This window comes from Tachysurus vachellii, chromosome 11, assembly GCF_030014155.1.
Source record: "Tachysurus vachellii isolate PV-2020 chromosome 11, HZAU_Pvac_v1, whole genome shotgun sequence".
Lineage (NCBI taxonomy): Eukaryota > Metazoa > Chordata > Actinopteri > Siluriformes > Bagridae > Tachysurus > Tachysurus vachellii.
This window is the reverse complement of record NC_083470.1, coordinates 7,116,069-7,130,968: the sequence shown is the minus strand read 5'-3', so window position 1 is coordinate 7,130,968 and position 14,900 is coordinate 7,116,069. Positions and strand designations below refer to the sequence as shown.

General features: G+C 38.4%; 1 protein-coding gene across 4 annotated transcripts; it reads left to right on the top strand.

Annotated features, from left to right (window-relative positions):
* The first annotated feature begins 1,541 nt into the window (after positions 1-1,541).
* Positions 1,542-9,654, top strand: LOC132854060 (tumor necrosis factor receptor superfamily member 14-like). 4 transcript variants are annotated; one of them, XM_060882200.1, is made up of 10 exons: positions 1,544-2,103; positions 2,547-2,712; positions 3,183-3,560; positions 6,589-6,711; positions 6,864-7,019; positions 7,141-7,228; positions 7,362-7,543; positions 7,638-7,678; positions 7,910-7,950; positions 8,162-9,654. In XM_060882200.1, exons 3-9 carry the CDS (start codon positions 3,431-3,433, stop codon positions 7,925-7,927), a joined length of 738 nt encoding a protein of 245 aa, XP_060738183.1. In that variant the 5' UTR covers positions 1,544-2,103; positions 2,547-2,712; positions 3,183-3,430; the 3' UTR covers positions 7,928-7,950; positions 8,162-9,654. The 4 variants fall into 4 exon arrangements, with proteins under 4 accessions (XP_060738180.1, XP_060738181.1, XP_060738183.1 ...); XM_060882199.1 differs by lacking the exon at positions 7,910-7,950; XM_060882197.1 differs by lacking the exons at positions 7,910-7,950; positions 8,162-9,654 and having other exon boundaries at positions 1,542-2,103; positions 7,638-7,903.
* The last annotated feature ends 5,246 nt before the right edge of the window (positions 9,655-14,900 follow it).

Genomic DNA, 14,900 nt, shown 5'->3' with positions numbered 1-14,900 from the left:
TCAAGTTTTAATCACATTATTAAATATGATGATACAAATTCACAACACAATCATATCATAAAATTAGATTTAAAAAAATAATGGCCAAAATTATTGACTTTCCAGAGGAATGTTTTGAATAAATAAATTTACATTTTTTTCTCAGTCCCCAGGAAATAACTATTTAACCATACACCAATTTCCCTGGAGGTGAATATCAGGCTGCACATCACATATATGTAAAATCCCCTCATCATTCATTTCCATTGTGAAAAACAGTGAATTTTCAACAGATGAGTCTGTTGGTTGTTAAACTGCACAAATCAGGTTTATATTAAAAGTTAGTAGTTAAAAATCTAATTTAGCATGATTACAGTCATGAAAAACAGTGTCTAAAACAGTTGAAAATTTGCCAGAAATTGGAACAATGAGCATTTTTTAAGTACCCTGCTAAAAATAACCAGCATTGCTGGTCCAGCATAAGGTATGTTTTTTGCATGCTGGGACCAGCTTGGGATGGTGGTATGCTGGTCCAGCATTAGGTGCTGGTTGCTGGTGTGCTGACCGACCAGCCTGGGATGCTGGGGTGCTGGTCAACATACAGTATGTTGTCTATGATGCTAGTATAATCCCAGCAAGACCACAACAAAACCCATTTGTTACATATCACATTTCTTAGTGCATATTCATAGTTAAATAAAGACCAAGACAATTTTCTAGAGAATTGCAATTCACTTTTTAATAAGGAAAAACATTCTGGATATTCCTATCATTTACATGGCTTTCTTTTTTTCTTTTCTATATCTATCTATCTATCTATCTATCTATCTATCTATCTATACATATAAATAATGTCTTTCAAAAACCATCATTCTGTATGATTTATATATAAATCATACAGAATGATGTTTTTTGAAAGACATTGTTGACAAACAAATGTTGACGTCCCGGGCTCCACGAGGGAAGCAGCATATATGTTTTTATTCTTTGTTATTCAAAGCTTTTTGAACTTTGTTATTTCAGTTCTTTATTCAAAAGAGGGCGCAAAAGAAATACACGTATAATTAAATATATTCCAATATATTGTGTTTTAATCTTATATTATTGTGTTACATAGAAACATACATACATACACAAGCAAAAATAAAGCTTGTTTCCATAAAGCTCATTCCAGCAAGATCATACTGGTTAACCAGCTACACCAGCCCCGTTTTGCTTGATAACATCATGACTATGCTGGCCACCCATCTATACCAGCACTATACCAGCACTGACCAGTATTATACCAGCACTATACCAGCATGAACCAGTAAAAACCAGCCTGGACCAGCATGGAATTCATGCTGGTTTATGCTGGATTTTTCAGCAGGGAAGTGATTTAACTTTATCTCTGCTGCAAAAATATAAATATAAAACTGAAAGAATGAAAGTCTCTCTTCTCTTCTCTTACTGTCATTTGAGAGTATATTGTGCTGTGTTTTAGCGTCTGCTCTCAACTTTAAGGGGATTTTTGGGACTTTTGCTTTTGGTTCTGTACTTACTGTTTGGACTACATTATTCAACCTGGATTATGGAGCTTGACCCATGCTGAGTTTTCAGTTCATAACAACAATCAGTACAGACTGGAATGTTTTAAATAGAAACAGGGCTTGTCAGGTATTTGACAGTTTGTCTCTGTGCCTGAATGAGTCGATAAACATTTTACACTTTGACTTAGAAGGCAGGCGGACAGGATTGTTTTGGCTTTTTCATGTCATCTTATAACTAAACGCTGCATGTAATCCTCCTTATAATATTTTACACAATGGCTGATATCTCACAAGAAATAATCAGATGTTATTTCACATGACTGCTGGCGACGTGGCTTTTAGGTGTTTTTTTTTTCCCCTTGCTGTCAGACAACAAACCCGCCTTTGACCAAACCCGCCAACCATCGTACTGATAGGAGGATAAAACTAGGAAGTGGCGTTCATGGAAGAAGCGCCCGTTGTATTATTCATACAGGAATAGAAACTAGACATGAATATCTGAATTTTACCCAGAGAGACATGTTTACTGCTCAATCCACTGATTCCTCAATATGCCGCAACGGAAGCAACGGATTTGCACAGATGTCACGACGAAGTAAGAATCTATTTCTCTCTCTCTCTCTCTCTCTCTCTCTCTCTCTGTGTGTGTGTGTGTGTGTGTTTTCAGTGACACGTCATGTCTTGATTTATGGACAGTGTCTGTGCAGTGTGTGACTCACACATGAAAGTACCGGGGTGGGATCAGCTGTTAGAGGATAATAATGAAGCTCAGCAGGACAATGTCATTTCTCTACCCTGATATTGATTATTTCCTTCTAATGTCTCCCTCCGTCAGGTTTTATTCCTTACATCATAACCTTTACAGTTATTAAGTGTTGGGATGTTTAAAATGAAGATATTTAAGAAGAAATATTTTGTTGCTGTGATACTTGTGAACCTTGACCAATTTAGCCATTTACTTTCATTTTCAGTATGTCAGTTACTATATGTTCTATAGTCCTACTTCTTTTACTTTTTCTCTCTCTTGTACTCTTTGAGGAATTCCAAAATTAGCCTGAAGATTAGTTCCTCTGAAGCAGAGAACCTAAGATGTACTGCATTGGAAAATCCCTCATACAGGATATTATAGTGAATTCAGATCTCTCACCATCAGAAATTGTCTAACCAGCCAATCTTGTGGTATAATATAATAAAATATCATGAGGTAAGTCCTCCAAGGATGTTTCTTAAATTTGTATTGTTTTTTGCATCATTCTATGTAAACTCTAGAGACTGTCATGTATTGAAACCTTAGGAGATTAGCGATTTTTTACATGATTAGCTTACTTAAATAAATAAGGGGTTGTGTTTGTGTTCCTAATAAATTGGACAGTGAGTGTACAGTGAGTGCCAGTGAAAGCTGTTGTGACAGCATGGTTTACTGTATGTCAGCCACTGAATGAATGTTAATGTTCATAAATCTCTATTTTAAACTCCATTAAATTACATACTGGCAGAGAATGCTCTATTTATTTATTGGTTCTATAGTCTGTTTATACGATACTGGAACATGGAAGATGTGATATCCTAATGTTCCATTTAGCTGTTCAGTCATTTGTTTCCCAGAAGATGAGTCTTGTGTATGTAGCTATTAATATCCTGATGTATTCATCATGTATTATGCCTTCTTTTCAGCTTTGTCCACAAATGAAAGAGCATAACATGGACCCAGAACTCTTAATACAGCAATTCTGTTTAATACTGGATATGACAAGTAATGACGTTTTGGAGCAGAATGCCCAGAAGAGGACTGGTTTCAGTGGGATATAAATTTGCTGTATGTGCAAGCAGATGAATTGAGACAAGCAGTGAGAAGCACTTATGAACTGTGGAGAGGAAACATTTTTGGATTTTTTTTCCAAGAAAAACCCAGCACTTTAAAGATGGTGTTTAGTTTGGAGCAGATATTTATTTTTGCTGCTATTTTCCTCCTGAACATTGATCTATGTTTTTGTGCTTGTGCTCGAGCAGAGTATGAGATCAATAAAGAATGTTGCCCCATGTGTGCACCTGGTAAGTCAAATGTGTATAATATACAGATATGCTACATTTCAAGCCAAATGTTTCTTTATGAGAGACATTCAATCAACATTTCATAACTTCACATACCATCATTCATTTCATTTTACAATACATTTCCTGTAAAAAATTAGGATATCTAATTTATTTTCATAAAGTTAAAAAACATCATTTAAAAACTTTGATAGTAGGAACAAATAATGCTCAGTGAACAGGATATTATATATAGGGTCATGGGATGCATTAAATGATAAGCAATAAAGTGGTGCTTGTCTTCTGGTCATTGTGATGGATGCAGAGAAATGAGTAGGCATGAAATCCTAATTGAATTTGGCAAGGGCCATTTTGTTATAGGCAGACAACTGTTTCAGTGCAGCATCTCCAAAACATTGTTCGGTGATCCTTGTCAGCAGTGGTGACTACTACTGTACCCACAATGGTCCAAGGAGGAAGAAACCTCAAACCAGCAGCAGGGTGTTGTGTGAGAGAAAGGCATCTGTGGCACAAGTCATTAAAATATTTAATGATGGTTTTGGAATGAACGTGTGCTGTGTATAGGTCTGCATATATGCAAACTGTCAAGAGTTCTAATCACTGTCCACTTTCAAAGGTGCCTACAATCAGTGGACCTTGGAGCAATGTAAGATGGTTGTCTGGTCTGATATGTCCCATTCTTCTGCAGCTTGATGCTCTGGCCAGTGTTCTGCTGGAGAACCCTGGTACCAGACATTCATGTGTATGCCATATGGGCAAGTGCCACTTACCTAAAATCTGTGGTGAACCAGTTACACAATTCATGATAATGATATTCCCTGATGGCAGTGGTGTCTTTTACCATTTTACCTTTAGAGTGCTCACTTTTACGAATTTGTAAATGGGAGTATAATTATCAGGGAATAAAGACCTCCACACTTGGGTCAAGACGAAATCAACAATATAATTAGAAATTGATTTCCTGGTTTGTTAATTACAAACCCGATTCCAAAAAAGTTGTGACACTGTACAAATTGTGAATAAAAACAGAATGCAATGATGTGGTAGTTTCAAATTTCAATATTATATTCAGAATACAACATAGATGACATATCAAATGTTTAAACTGAGAAAATGTATAATTTTAAGGTAAAAAAAAAGTTCATTTTAAATTTCATAGCAACAACACATCTCAAAAAAGTTGGGACAAGGCCATGTTTACCACTGTGTCGCATCCCCTCTTCTTTTTATAACAGTCTGCAAACATCTGGGGACTGAGGAGACATGTTTCTCAAGTTTAGGAATAGGAATGTTGTCCCATTCTTGTCTAATACAGGCTTCTAGTTGCTCAACTGTCTTAGGTCTTCTTTGTTGCATCTTCCTCTTTATGCTGCACCAAATGTTTTCTATGGGTGAAAGATCTGGACTGCAGGCTGACCATTTCAGTACCCGCATCCTTCTTCTATGCAGACATGATGTTGTAATTGATGCGGTATTTGTTCTGGCATTGTTATGTTGGAAAATGCAAGGCCTTACCTGAAAGAGACAACGTCTGGATGGGAGCATATGTTGTTCCAGAACTTGGATATACCTTTCAGCATTGATGGTGCCTTTCCAGATGTGAAAGCTGCCCATGCCACACACACTCATGCAAACCTATACCATCAGAGATGCAGGATTCCGAACTGAGTGATGATAATAACTTGTGTTGTCATTGTCTTCTTTAGTCCAGATGAAATGGTGGCCCAGTATGCCAAAAAGCACTTAATATTTTGATTCCTATGACCACAGATCAGTTTTCCACTTTGCCACAGTCCATTTTAAATGAGCCTTGGTCCAGAGAAAATGCCTGCGCTTCTGGATTATGTTTAGATATGTTTTTTTTTTTACCTATAGAGTTTTATCCGGCAACGGCGAATGGCATGGTGGATAGTGTTCACCGACAATGTTTTCTGGAAGTATTCCTGAGCCCATGTTGTGATTTCCATTACAGAAGCATTCCTGTATGTGATGCAGTGCTGTCTAAGGGCCCAAAGATCACAGGATCACATGGTTTTCCGGCCTTGACCCTTACGCACAGAGATTGTTCCAGATTCTCTGACTCTTTGGACGATATGCACTGTAGATGATAACTTCAAACTCTGCAGTTTTTCTCTGAGAAACTCCTTTCTGATATTGCTCCACTATTTTTCGCCACGGCATTGGGGGAATTGGTGATCCTCTGCCCATCTTGACTTCTGAGAGACTCTTTTTATACCCAATCATGTTGCCAATTGACCTAATAAGTTGCAAATTGGTCCTCCAGTCCTCCACTTTTCTGGCCTCTTATTGCTACCTGTCCCAACTTTTTTGGAATGTGTAGCTCTCATGAAATCCAAAATGAGCCAATATTTGGCATGACATTTCAAAATGTCTCACGTTCAACATTTGATATGTTATCTATATTCTATTGTGAATAAAATATAAGTTTATGAGATTTGTAAATTATTGCATTCCTTTTTTATTCACAATTTGTACAGTGTCCCAACTTTTTTGGGATCGGCTTTGTATAAGAACACACCTTATTCTATTTAGCAATGGGTCCACAGTAAAATTATAGTCTCTGCTTAGAATCATTTCTTGGATGCAATCTGTTTCTATTGGTATGTGTGTGGTCCAAAAGTAGCCAACATTATGTACATGTCCACCTTAATTTCATATTAAGGGGTTATATGTGCATTGTGAGTTAAACTGTACTCTTTAAGCCCAGTGGTTCTGCTGATGTTGCACTATTTATTGTAAAAGGTTATTGAACCATGTCAGTTCTTTTTTGTGAAGGGAGAATAAAACCAAATGATTCTGCAGTCATCTGACAAATGTGTATATGAATAAAACAGGGTTAGAGATTTTACCCAAACGAGACATTATGATGTCCTACTTAAAACAGTAGGTGTCAGATGAGTTTCCGCAATTAATCATTTAGTCAGGATTCCTTAATAATTTATAGTTTCACTAAGTTAAAGATTTATTAAAGCATTAGTCTGACATGTTCAACTTTCATATCTTTCAGGAAGCCATGTTTATAGGCATTGCACAGAATTTGTCAGCACAACTTGTGTGCCGTGTGTTGACTCTTTCACTTCTGAGCCAAATGGTCTTCAACAATGCTTTAGCTGTGCAGTGTGTGATTCTGGTAAGTTTGTCCTTTGTAAGAAATCTGCATTTTTTAAAAATTTTATACACATTAAAACAATGTTTATTACTATGTGCTTTTAAGATAATAACAAATATTAAGTCATCAAAATGTTCCATTCATTGATCTGTGCATTATCTGTACCTGTACAGGGCAAGGCTTACAAGTAAAAACTGCCTGCACAAGATTTTCAGATACAGTGTGTGAGCCATTAGAGGGATTGTACTGTACTAATTATGAGAAAGGTAGTTGTACACAGGCTGTGGAACACACACAATGTAGCCCTGGCCAATATATAAAGCAGAAAGGTTGGTATAATATATCTGCTATGTACTGTAATCATTCCCACACGATGGAACTAATTACTAGGCTGCAAATGTTGCAAAAAGGATTTTGTACTGTTTCTCAGCAGATTTCATCTCTTTACAGGAACAGCACATGATGATGCGAAATGTGCTGAATGTAAAAATGGTACCTACTCTGATGGCTCATTTGAAATGTGCAAACAACATACAAAGTGAGTGTTTACTTGACTAAACTGCTGATACCACAGAATGTATGCAATGTATTGACAAAATGTATACCACAGAATATACTCTAGAAACCTGTTGAATAATGATGAATAATGATATCTGGATTCTTTTGGACAGGTGTGAAGATTTAGGACTTAAAGAAATTAAACCAGGAACAATGATATCTGATGTTGAGTGTGGAAATAAAACCAATTTAATTCAAGTGGCCCTTATAGTTGGAATAATCGTTTTCATTGCAGTTGTGGCTGTTGTAGTAGTCCTTTTTTTCAAAATTAGACATAAGATTAGCCGATGTTCAGGTAAGTGTTTCAAACTAATCTTAACAAATAGATTACATTATAAGAAAATGCTGATTAAAAAACTAATTTTCTAAAAACTGTCCTTTTTAAACAGTTCGGAATGCTGAGAAGGAACGAGGTACAAAAACTGAACTTGTAAGTGTAAATATTCATGCAAATGTTAATGCAAATATAATGAACCAGTTATGCAAGAAGATTAATTCTAGAATAAACATTTGACAAAAGATTATTAAAGATAATTCTAATCTAATTCTAAGATTATTAAATATTTTTTCTGTTTATAAATGTATGTTAATATATGAACTTATGTTGATCTTTTCATATATGTATAGAAAGGTGATTTTAATTTTGTTTTTCCCATCCAAGAAAACACTCACTCCATAGACAGTATATCTATAATAAAAGGGGTAAGAGTCATGCTAGGAAGATGTCTTTTTTTTTTTTATTAGAAATGTAAAAATACAGTCCCTATATGTTTAAACATGAAATTAAATAAAATATTTTGGTTTTTATTCATAGTTTGATTCTTTTAATAATTCTGTATTTTATAATGTGCTTTAAAGAGCGATACTGACTACTATTTTATAGCAAGAACTAAAATATAATTTTCATTGTTAGAACTTACAGAACAGAAGATCAGGACACTGAACTCGCTGTCCTCTATGGGGATCTAGACATCAGAGTCGTAATAAAGGCAGAAAAATGCAATGCCAAAGCCTTCTTTTAGGGACTGGAATGGACTTGGTGAATGGCTGCATTACTGCTGGACGTCACTGCATTCATCTGAAACTGGTGTCTGATCAGAAGAGTCACTTCCTTGTATGAAGACCCGCCTCTTCAATAATCACTTAATCAAGAACTTAATCTACACTACTACATAAAAAAAGATGAACCCATTACTGTAAGGACTCTGCCCGGACTCTGGCCACGTGCACTTGTTTATGTTTCTCGTCACGTGTCTGCCCCGCCTTCGTCTGCTCCTCCCTGTCATCACACCTGATCCTTATTGTTCTCATTGTCTTGAGTATTTAACTGTGCCGCGTTGCTTTGGGCAGCGCGGCATCTACTGTGGTCTGTCCTGTCTTTAGTCTGCGTCCTGTTCCATGTTTTCAGTTATTAAAACCCTGTTTTGATTTATGCTATCCTGCGTTTGGGTCCGCTCTGTTTCGTGTTCATGACAGAAGATGCCGCCACATGAGGACCCAACGGGATAGCAGCAACCTGGACCGGCCGACTGGGAGTACTTTTTTCCTGTTTGTTTTTTTTTTTTTTCTTTTTTTTTCCCCCTGGACTTGGCGCGTTTGGCGACGTGGGTCCGCATTTTTTCGGTGAGGGACGCCGCCTCGCTTTCGGTTTTTCCGCGGGGGGCGCCGCCTCACTTCCTGGTTGCGGACCATGTCGCCAGCCCAAGGTTTGTTCTGTTTTTCAGTGTCCTGTGACATCGCCCCGCACTTTCCGGTGGGGGGCGTCGCTTCACTTTTGGTTTCCGTGGAGGACGTCGCCCCACTTCCTGTCCGCGGGGGGGTGTCGCAGGACTGCATTTTTTCCTGTTTTTGGACTTCCCTGTTCTGTGGAGGATTTATTTTTCTCCTCCCTCCCTCCCTGCCTCCCTCCCTCCCTTTCCTGGACTCCGGGGGTGGATCTGGCCGGGGTGCATCGGGGGGACGTCGCTCGGCCCTTCAGCTCGGCTGGGGACGTCGCTCGGCCCTCTCTGGCTTGCGCCGCCGTGTGCCTTGCTCCCCCCACCTGCCTCGCCGTGTGCCTTGCTCCCCCCACCTGCCTCGCCGTGTGCCTTGCTCCCCCCTCCCGGACCCGTCGGGACTGCCTGGACGGATTGGCGCGTCGGGAGCCGCGCCTGGGGGGGGGCTCTGTAAGGACTCTGCCCGGACTCTGGCCACGTGCACTTGTTTATGTTTCTCGTCACGTGTCTGCCCCGCCTTCGTCTGCTCCTCCCTGTCATCACACCTGATCCTTATTGTTCTCATTGTCTTGTGTATTTAACTGTGCCGCGTTGCTTTGGGCAGCGCGGCATCTACTGTGGTCTGTCCTGTCTTTAGTCTGCGTCCTGTTCCATGTTTTCAGTTATTAAAACCCTGTTTTGATTTATGTTATCCTGCGTTTGGGTCCGCTCTGTTTCGTGTTCATAACAATTACTAATTTCTTTCTATGAGGGTTTTAGCTTGATGGAGCACCTTTTATTGTAGTGAGACAATGAGAAAGAACACTATGAACTCCTGACTTGTTTGTATTTGGAGGAATTCAACAAAGATAAATTTTATATTGTACCTAACTCTAGGACATAGGCTGCTTGAGAAAACAGAAAAACAGTGCTATGAAATTCTGCTTGCTATCAAAATTTCATGAGAGGTTATTCAAAAAGGGATAACAAAATATTTGTATATATGTATAACAAAATATTTATAACAAAATCTACTCACATTCTAAAAGCAAATGTGATGATAACAATTCACAACACAGTCATAGCATAAAATTAGATAAAATAATTGTGACTATAGACAAAAGTATTTACTTTCCAGAGGAATGTTTTGAATAAATGCAAGCTAATGTAAACTTTGATTTCCTCTCAGTTCCCAGGAAATCACTAAATTTAACCATGAACCAATTTCCCTGTAAGTGAATATCATGTTACACATCACATATATGTAAAATCCCCAATTATTTCTAATAAAATAAAAAAGAAAGCATGCATAGCACATTTTAAAATGATGGGATGAATTACCTTGTACTGTAGCAATTGTATGACTCTGCTTTGTGTTTATGATTAAACACCTGTAGCCTTATTAACATACGGATTTGTCCTAGTACTAAACTTATAATTTATTTGGCGAAGCTTACGTATATATAATCAAAATAATAATAAACATTATTAATACACATAAAACATAAATAAAAATAAATAAACATTATTGTGGAATGGAATGATTTTTTTTATTAACAGGACTTGTTAAAGAGTGCAGGGGCAAAGTCAAGTTCTTTTTATTTATTATTTCCCCAGCCATAAAATATTATTCCACACAGGACTAAGAAAGCAGATTTCTTGGCTGTTTCCCTACTAATCAAATAAAATAAAATACATTAGCTATACAAATGACCCCTGTTTTGGACACACTCACCATTCACTTTATCATCTGCACAACTGGACATTTATGGTGTTATCTAATCAGCAAAAAAAAATCATTCAGATGCAGGTCAAGAATTTCAATTAATTTTCACATTGGAATTAATAATAAAAGAAAGTGTGCTTTCTGTGACTTTAACTGTGCTGTGAATGTTGGTCCAAGAAGGGCTGGTATAAGTATATAAGAAAATGCTGAGATAACTGCAAGAATGGGAAAATGGACCAGTGTTCCTAATAAAGTATATGATGTTACATGTTTAAATATAAATTACATCATTTAGAACTGCAGTCTTGTGCAGATAAATTCTAGTTTGCAAAGAATCAAACAGTATATGGACAAAAAAATGTATACATAATATGTTCTGTTATACCATATAGATTTATTTTATAAGATTATTTTATATTCACTGAACAATACAAAAACCTATACAATAGACAGCATTATTAATACTTGACAGACATATTAAAGTAATTGTATTGACCTACGTGTTACTTAGTGACAAATGTTCCTGGCCTGCCTAGACAAAGCTTCTACAGACCAACTAAGGAGTGTGTCGTATGTTTTGCACGAGTAAGCTGCTATCACGGCAGACAGTATAAATCAAGACTGGTCTTACCTTGGAGTGGGTTGTCCTTCGACGCCTCAGCATCTTCAAAGGACCTTCTTTAAGTACTTCTACCTAGTCTATTGTTTGAAAGAGTTAGACTTAGACCTTCTTGTCTTGTCATGGCTGGGAGCACAGTGAGAGTCATGTTTTTTGACTTCTCTAGTGTTTTTATCACCATCCAACCTGTGCCCCTGAGGGATAAGATGGTGAACATCTTCTGTCTGCCTGGATATTAAACTACCTCAGAGACCGACCACAGTATGTGAGGACTCTTGACTGTGAGTCTGACATGGTTGTCTGCAACACTAGAGCCCCACAGGGAATGGTCCTGTTCCTCTTCATCGGCTACACTGCAGACTTCACGTTCAGCTCAGCAAACTGTCACCTGCAGAAGTTCTCTGATGATCGTCGGTCTGATCACAGATGATGATGACAGGGAGTACAGAGGACTGTTCCAGAACTTTGTGGACTGGTGCCAACGGAGCTGCCTCCAGTTAAATGCGGGGAAAACCAAAGATCTGGTGGTGGATTTCTGTAGGCACAAACAAACTTCATTATTACCACCAGTGAACATTCAGGGAAAGGACATTGTGAGAGTGGATGCTTACAAATACCTGGGTGTTCATCTGAACAGCAAACTGGACTGGACAGACAATATTGAGGCAATCTATAATAAAGGACAGAGAAGACTCTTTCTGCTGAGGAGACTAAGGTCTTTTGGAGTGCAGGGAGAGCTACTGAAGACCTTTTTTGACTCAGTGGTAGCCTCAGCCATATTCTATGGTGTGGTATGCTGGTTCAGCAGCATCTCTACTGCAGAAAGGAAGAGACTGGACAAGCTGATCAGGAAGGCCAGCTCAGTCCTAGGGATTCCTCTAGACACTGTACAGGGGGTGGAAGAAAATAGGATGGTAGCAAAACTATCATCATTGCTGGAGAACAATTCTCACCCCCTGTATGAAACGGTTCAATCTCTGAGCAGCTCCTTCAGTGACAGACTATTACATCCGAAGTGTCTGAAAGAGCAATACAGATGGTCATTTCTCCCTGCTGCTATTAGAATTTACAATCAAAGCTCCTCCCAGTGAACCAGTCACCATAATTACACACTGGATACCTATTTAACTGCAATAATAATAATAACAAAGTATTTTAAACAACACATGTGCAATAACAGAAATTTTAAAAACGTGCAATATTACATGTGTGCAATATGTCTGTTAACGTAACTACTTACTCGTGGTCTCTTTTTTCTTCTCTTTTTCTTCTTTGTATTTATACATTGTGTTGTGTATATATTGTTTACCATATTATGTCTTTTTTTTATATATATTTGCGTACATATATTTTACATATATATCTTTCTCTCTGCTGCTGTAACTGAGAAATTTCCCCATTGTGGGATGAATAAAGGTTCTCTTATCTTATCTTATCCTCACAATGGGTCCTCACAATGGGATGCCTTGTTTTTATTTAAAGCAATGTAATACAAATAAGTGAATGTAATATATGGAAATAAAATAACATAAAATAAAATAAAATCTCCTTCAAATAATCAAACAATTCTAGCATAAGTAAAAGTAATTAAAATGCAAAGATAGTAACAAACAAAGAAACACTATCCAAGTGTTAGCCTGCATTTGTTCTCTGATGCACACCACTTAAGTAAAACAAATGTAGTACAATAACTAAGCATAATCTTGCCTATAGTAGAATGCACACCGGCTATTCAATACAACAAGCTTTATATACTATTAATTATTTTTTTTAGAACTGGGCACTTGCCTTGCATTTGCCTGGCACTGTCCAGGACAGTGCACATGCTCTTGCGTAAGAATGATAGGCCCCAGTGTCTATTAGGAAATCATTTGGTTACATGTCATTTTGTGATTATATGGAACAGCTTGTTCTATTTTCTTTTAGCCACATTCAACATTTAAATATATATTTCAATTATAGAAAATGGATACATATAAATGTAAATAAAAGTGATCAGAGCTCTCTTGAACTTCTGATAAATAAAACTTATTATTGCATAAATCTTTTTAGTCTTAATCTTCTTCCAGCTGTTCCTCTGCAATCTTGCAGTAGCAAGTCAAGTCAAGTAAAGAAGCTTTTATTGTCATTTCAACCATATATAGCTGTTGTAGTACATAGTGAAATGAGACAACATTTCTCCAGGACCATGGTGCTACATACTGTAAAACAAAGACAGGGCTGTAAGTAGTTGTAAGTAGTCTTAGCCACATAAAGTGCAACTGTGCAATCTGGTGCAAACAGTGCAGGACAAGACAGACAAGACAGTGCAGGACAAAAGACAGTGCAGACAAAAGAGATTGGGGACAAAAGAGATCCAGACTGGGGTGGTGGTCCCTCTGTTTAAGAAGGGGGACCGGTGGGTGTGTTCCAATTACAGGGGGATCACACTCCTTAGCCTCCCCGGAAAAGTGTATGCCAGGGTACTGGAGAGGAGGTTTCGGCCGATAGTCGAACCTCGAATTCAGGAGGAACAATGCGGGTTTCATCCCAGTCGTGGAACACTGGACCATCTCTATACTCTCGCCAGGTTGCTGGAGGGTTCATGGGAGTTTGCCCAACCAGTCCACATGTGCTTTGTGGATCTGGAGAAGGCATTCGATTGTGTCCCTCGTGGTGACTTGTGGGGGGTGCTCTGGGAGTATGGGGTTCGGAGCCATCTGCTAAAGTCTGTCCGGTGCCTATATGACCGGAGCAGGAGTTTGGTTCGCATTGTCAGACTTCGTAAGTCAGACTTCTTCCCGGTGCATGTTGGACTCCGGCAGGGCTGCCCTTTGTCACTGGTCCTGTTCATTATCTATATGGACAGGATTTCTAGGTGCAGTCGGGGGGGTTTGGGGACCAAAGGATTTCATCTCTGCTTTTTGCAGATGATGTCCTGTTGGCTTCCTCAAATCAGGACCTTCAGCGTGCACTGGGACGGTTTGCAGCTGAGTGTGAAGCGGCGGGGATGAGAATCAGCACCTCCAAGTCCGAGGCCATGGTTCTCAACCGGAAAAGGGTGGCTTGCTCCCTTCAGGTTGGTGGAGAGCTCCTGCCTCAAGTGGAGGAATTTAAGTATCTTGGGGTCTTGTTCACAAGTGAGGGAAGGATGGAGCGGGAGATCGACAGGCGGATCGGTGTATCTTCTGCAGTGATGCGGTCGATATACCGGTCTGTTGTGGTGAAGAAGGAGCTGAGCCACAAGGCAAAGTTCTCTATTTACCAATTTTAACTGTGGAATTTAACATTTTAGATCTGTCCTTGAAATTGTCAGGTAATGTATTTCGTAATGTTTTCTTTCTTAGATAATCTCCAATGTGATGCACTGTGATCTTACATCTTTACCTGCAATGTACTGAAACTTCTCTGTCTGTATTAATATTGTAAGAGGACTCATGGATTTTGTCCAATATAAATGTGGAAAAATATAATTGTGTATTGTCTTAAGTTTTCTGAATGCGTTTAACAGTCAATAGACATTTAACATGTTTCTGACCCCATAAAAACATTTATTTACCTTAAGCACTGCATAGTGGGAAGACAAAACAGGAAAAAAAACCTTCTGGCAGAGGAACAAGGTAAGCGCTCTTAG

Coding starts and splice junctions, on each gene's coding strand:
- LOC132854060 (XM_060882198.1), top strand. CDS start 3,431: ATGGTGTTTAGTTTGGAGCAGATATTTATTTTTGCTGCTATTTTCCTC. Junction 3,561..6,588: donor TTGCCCCATGTGTGCACCTG/GTAAGTCAAATG, acceptor CATATCTTTCAG/GAAGCCATGTTTATAGGCAT. Junction 7,544..7,637: donor TAAGATTAGCCGATGTTCAG/GTAAGTGTTTCA, acceptor CTTTTTAAACAG/TTCGGAATGCTGAGAAGGAA.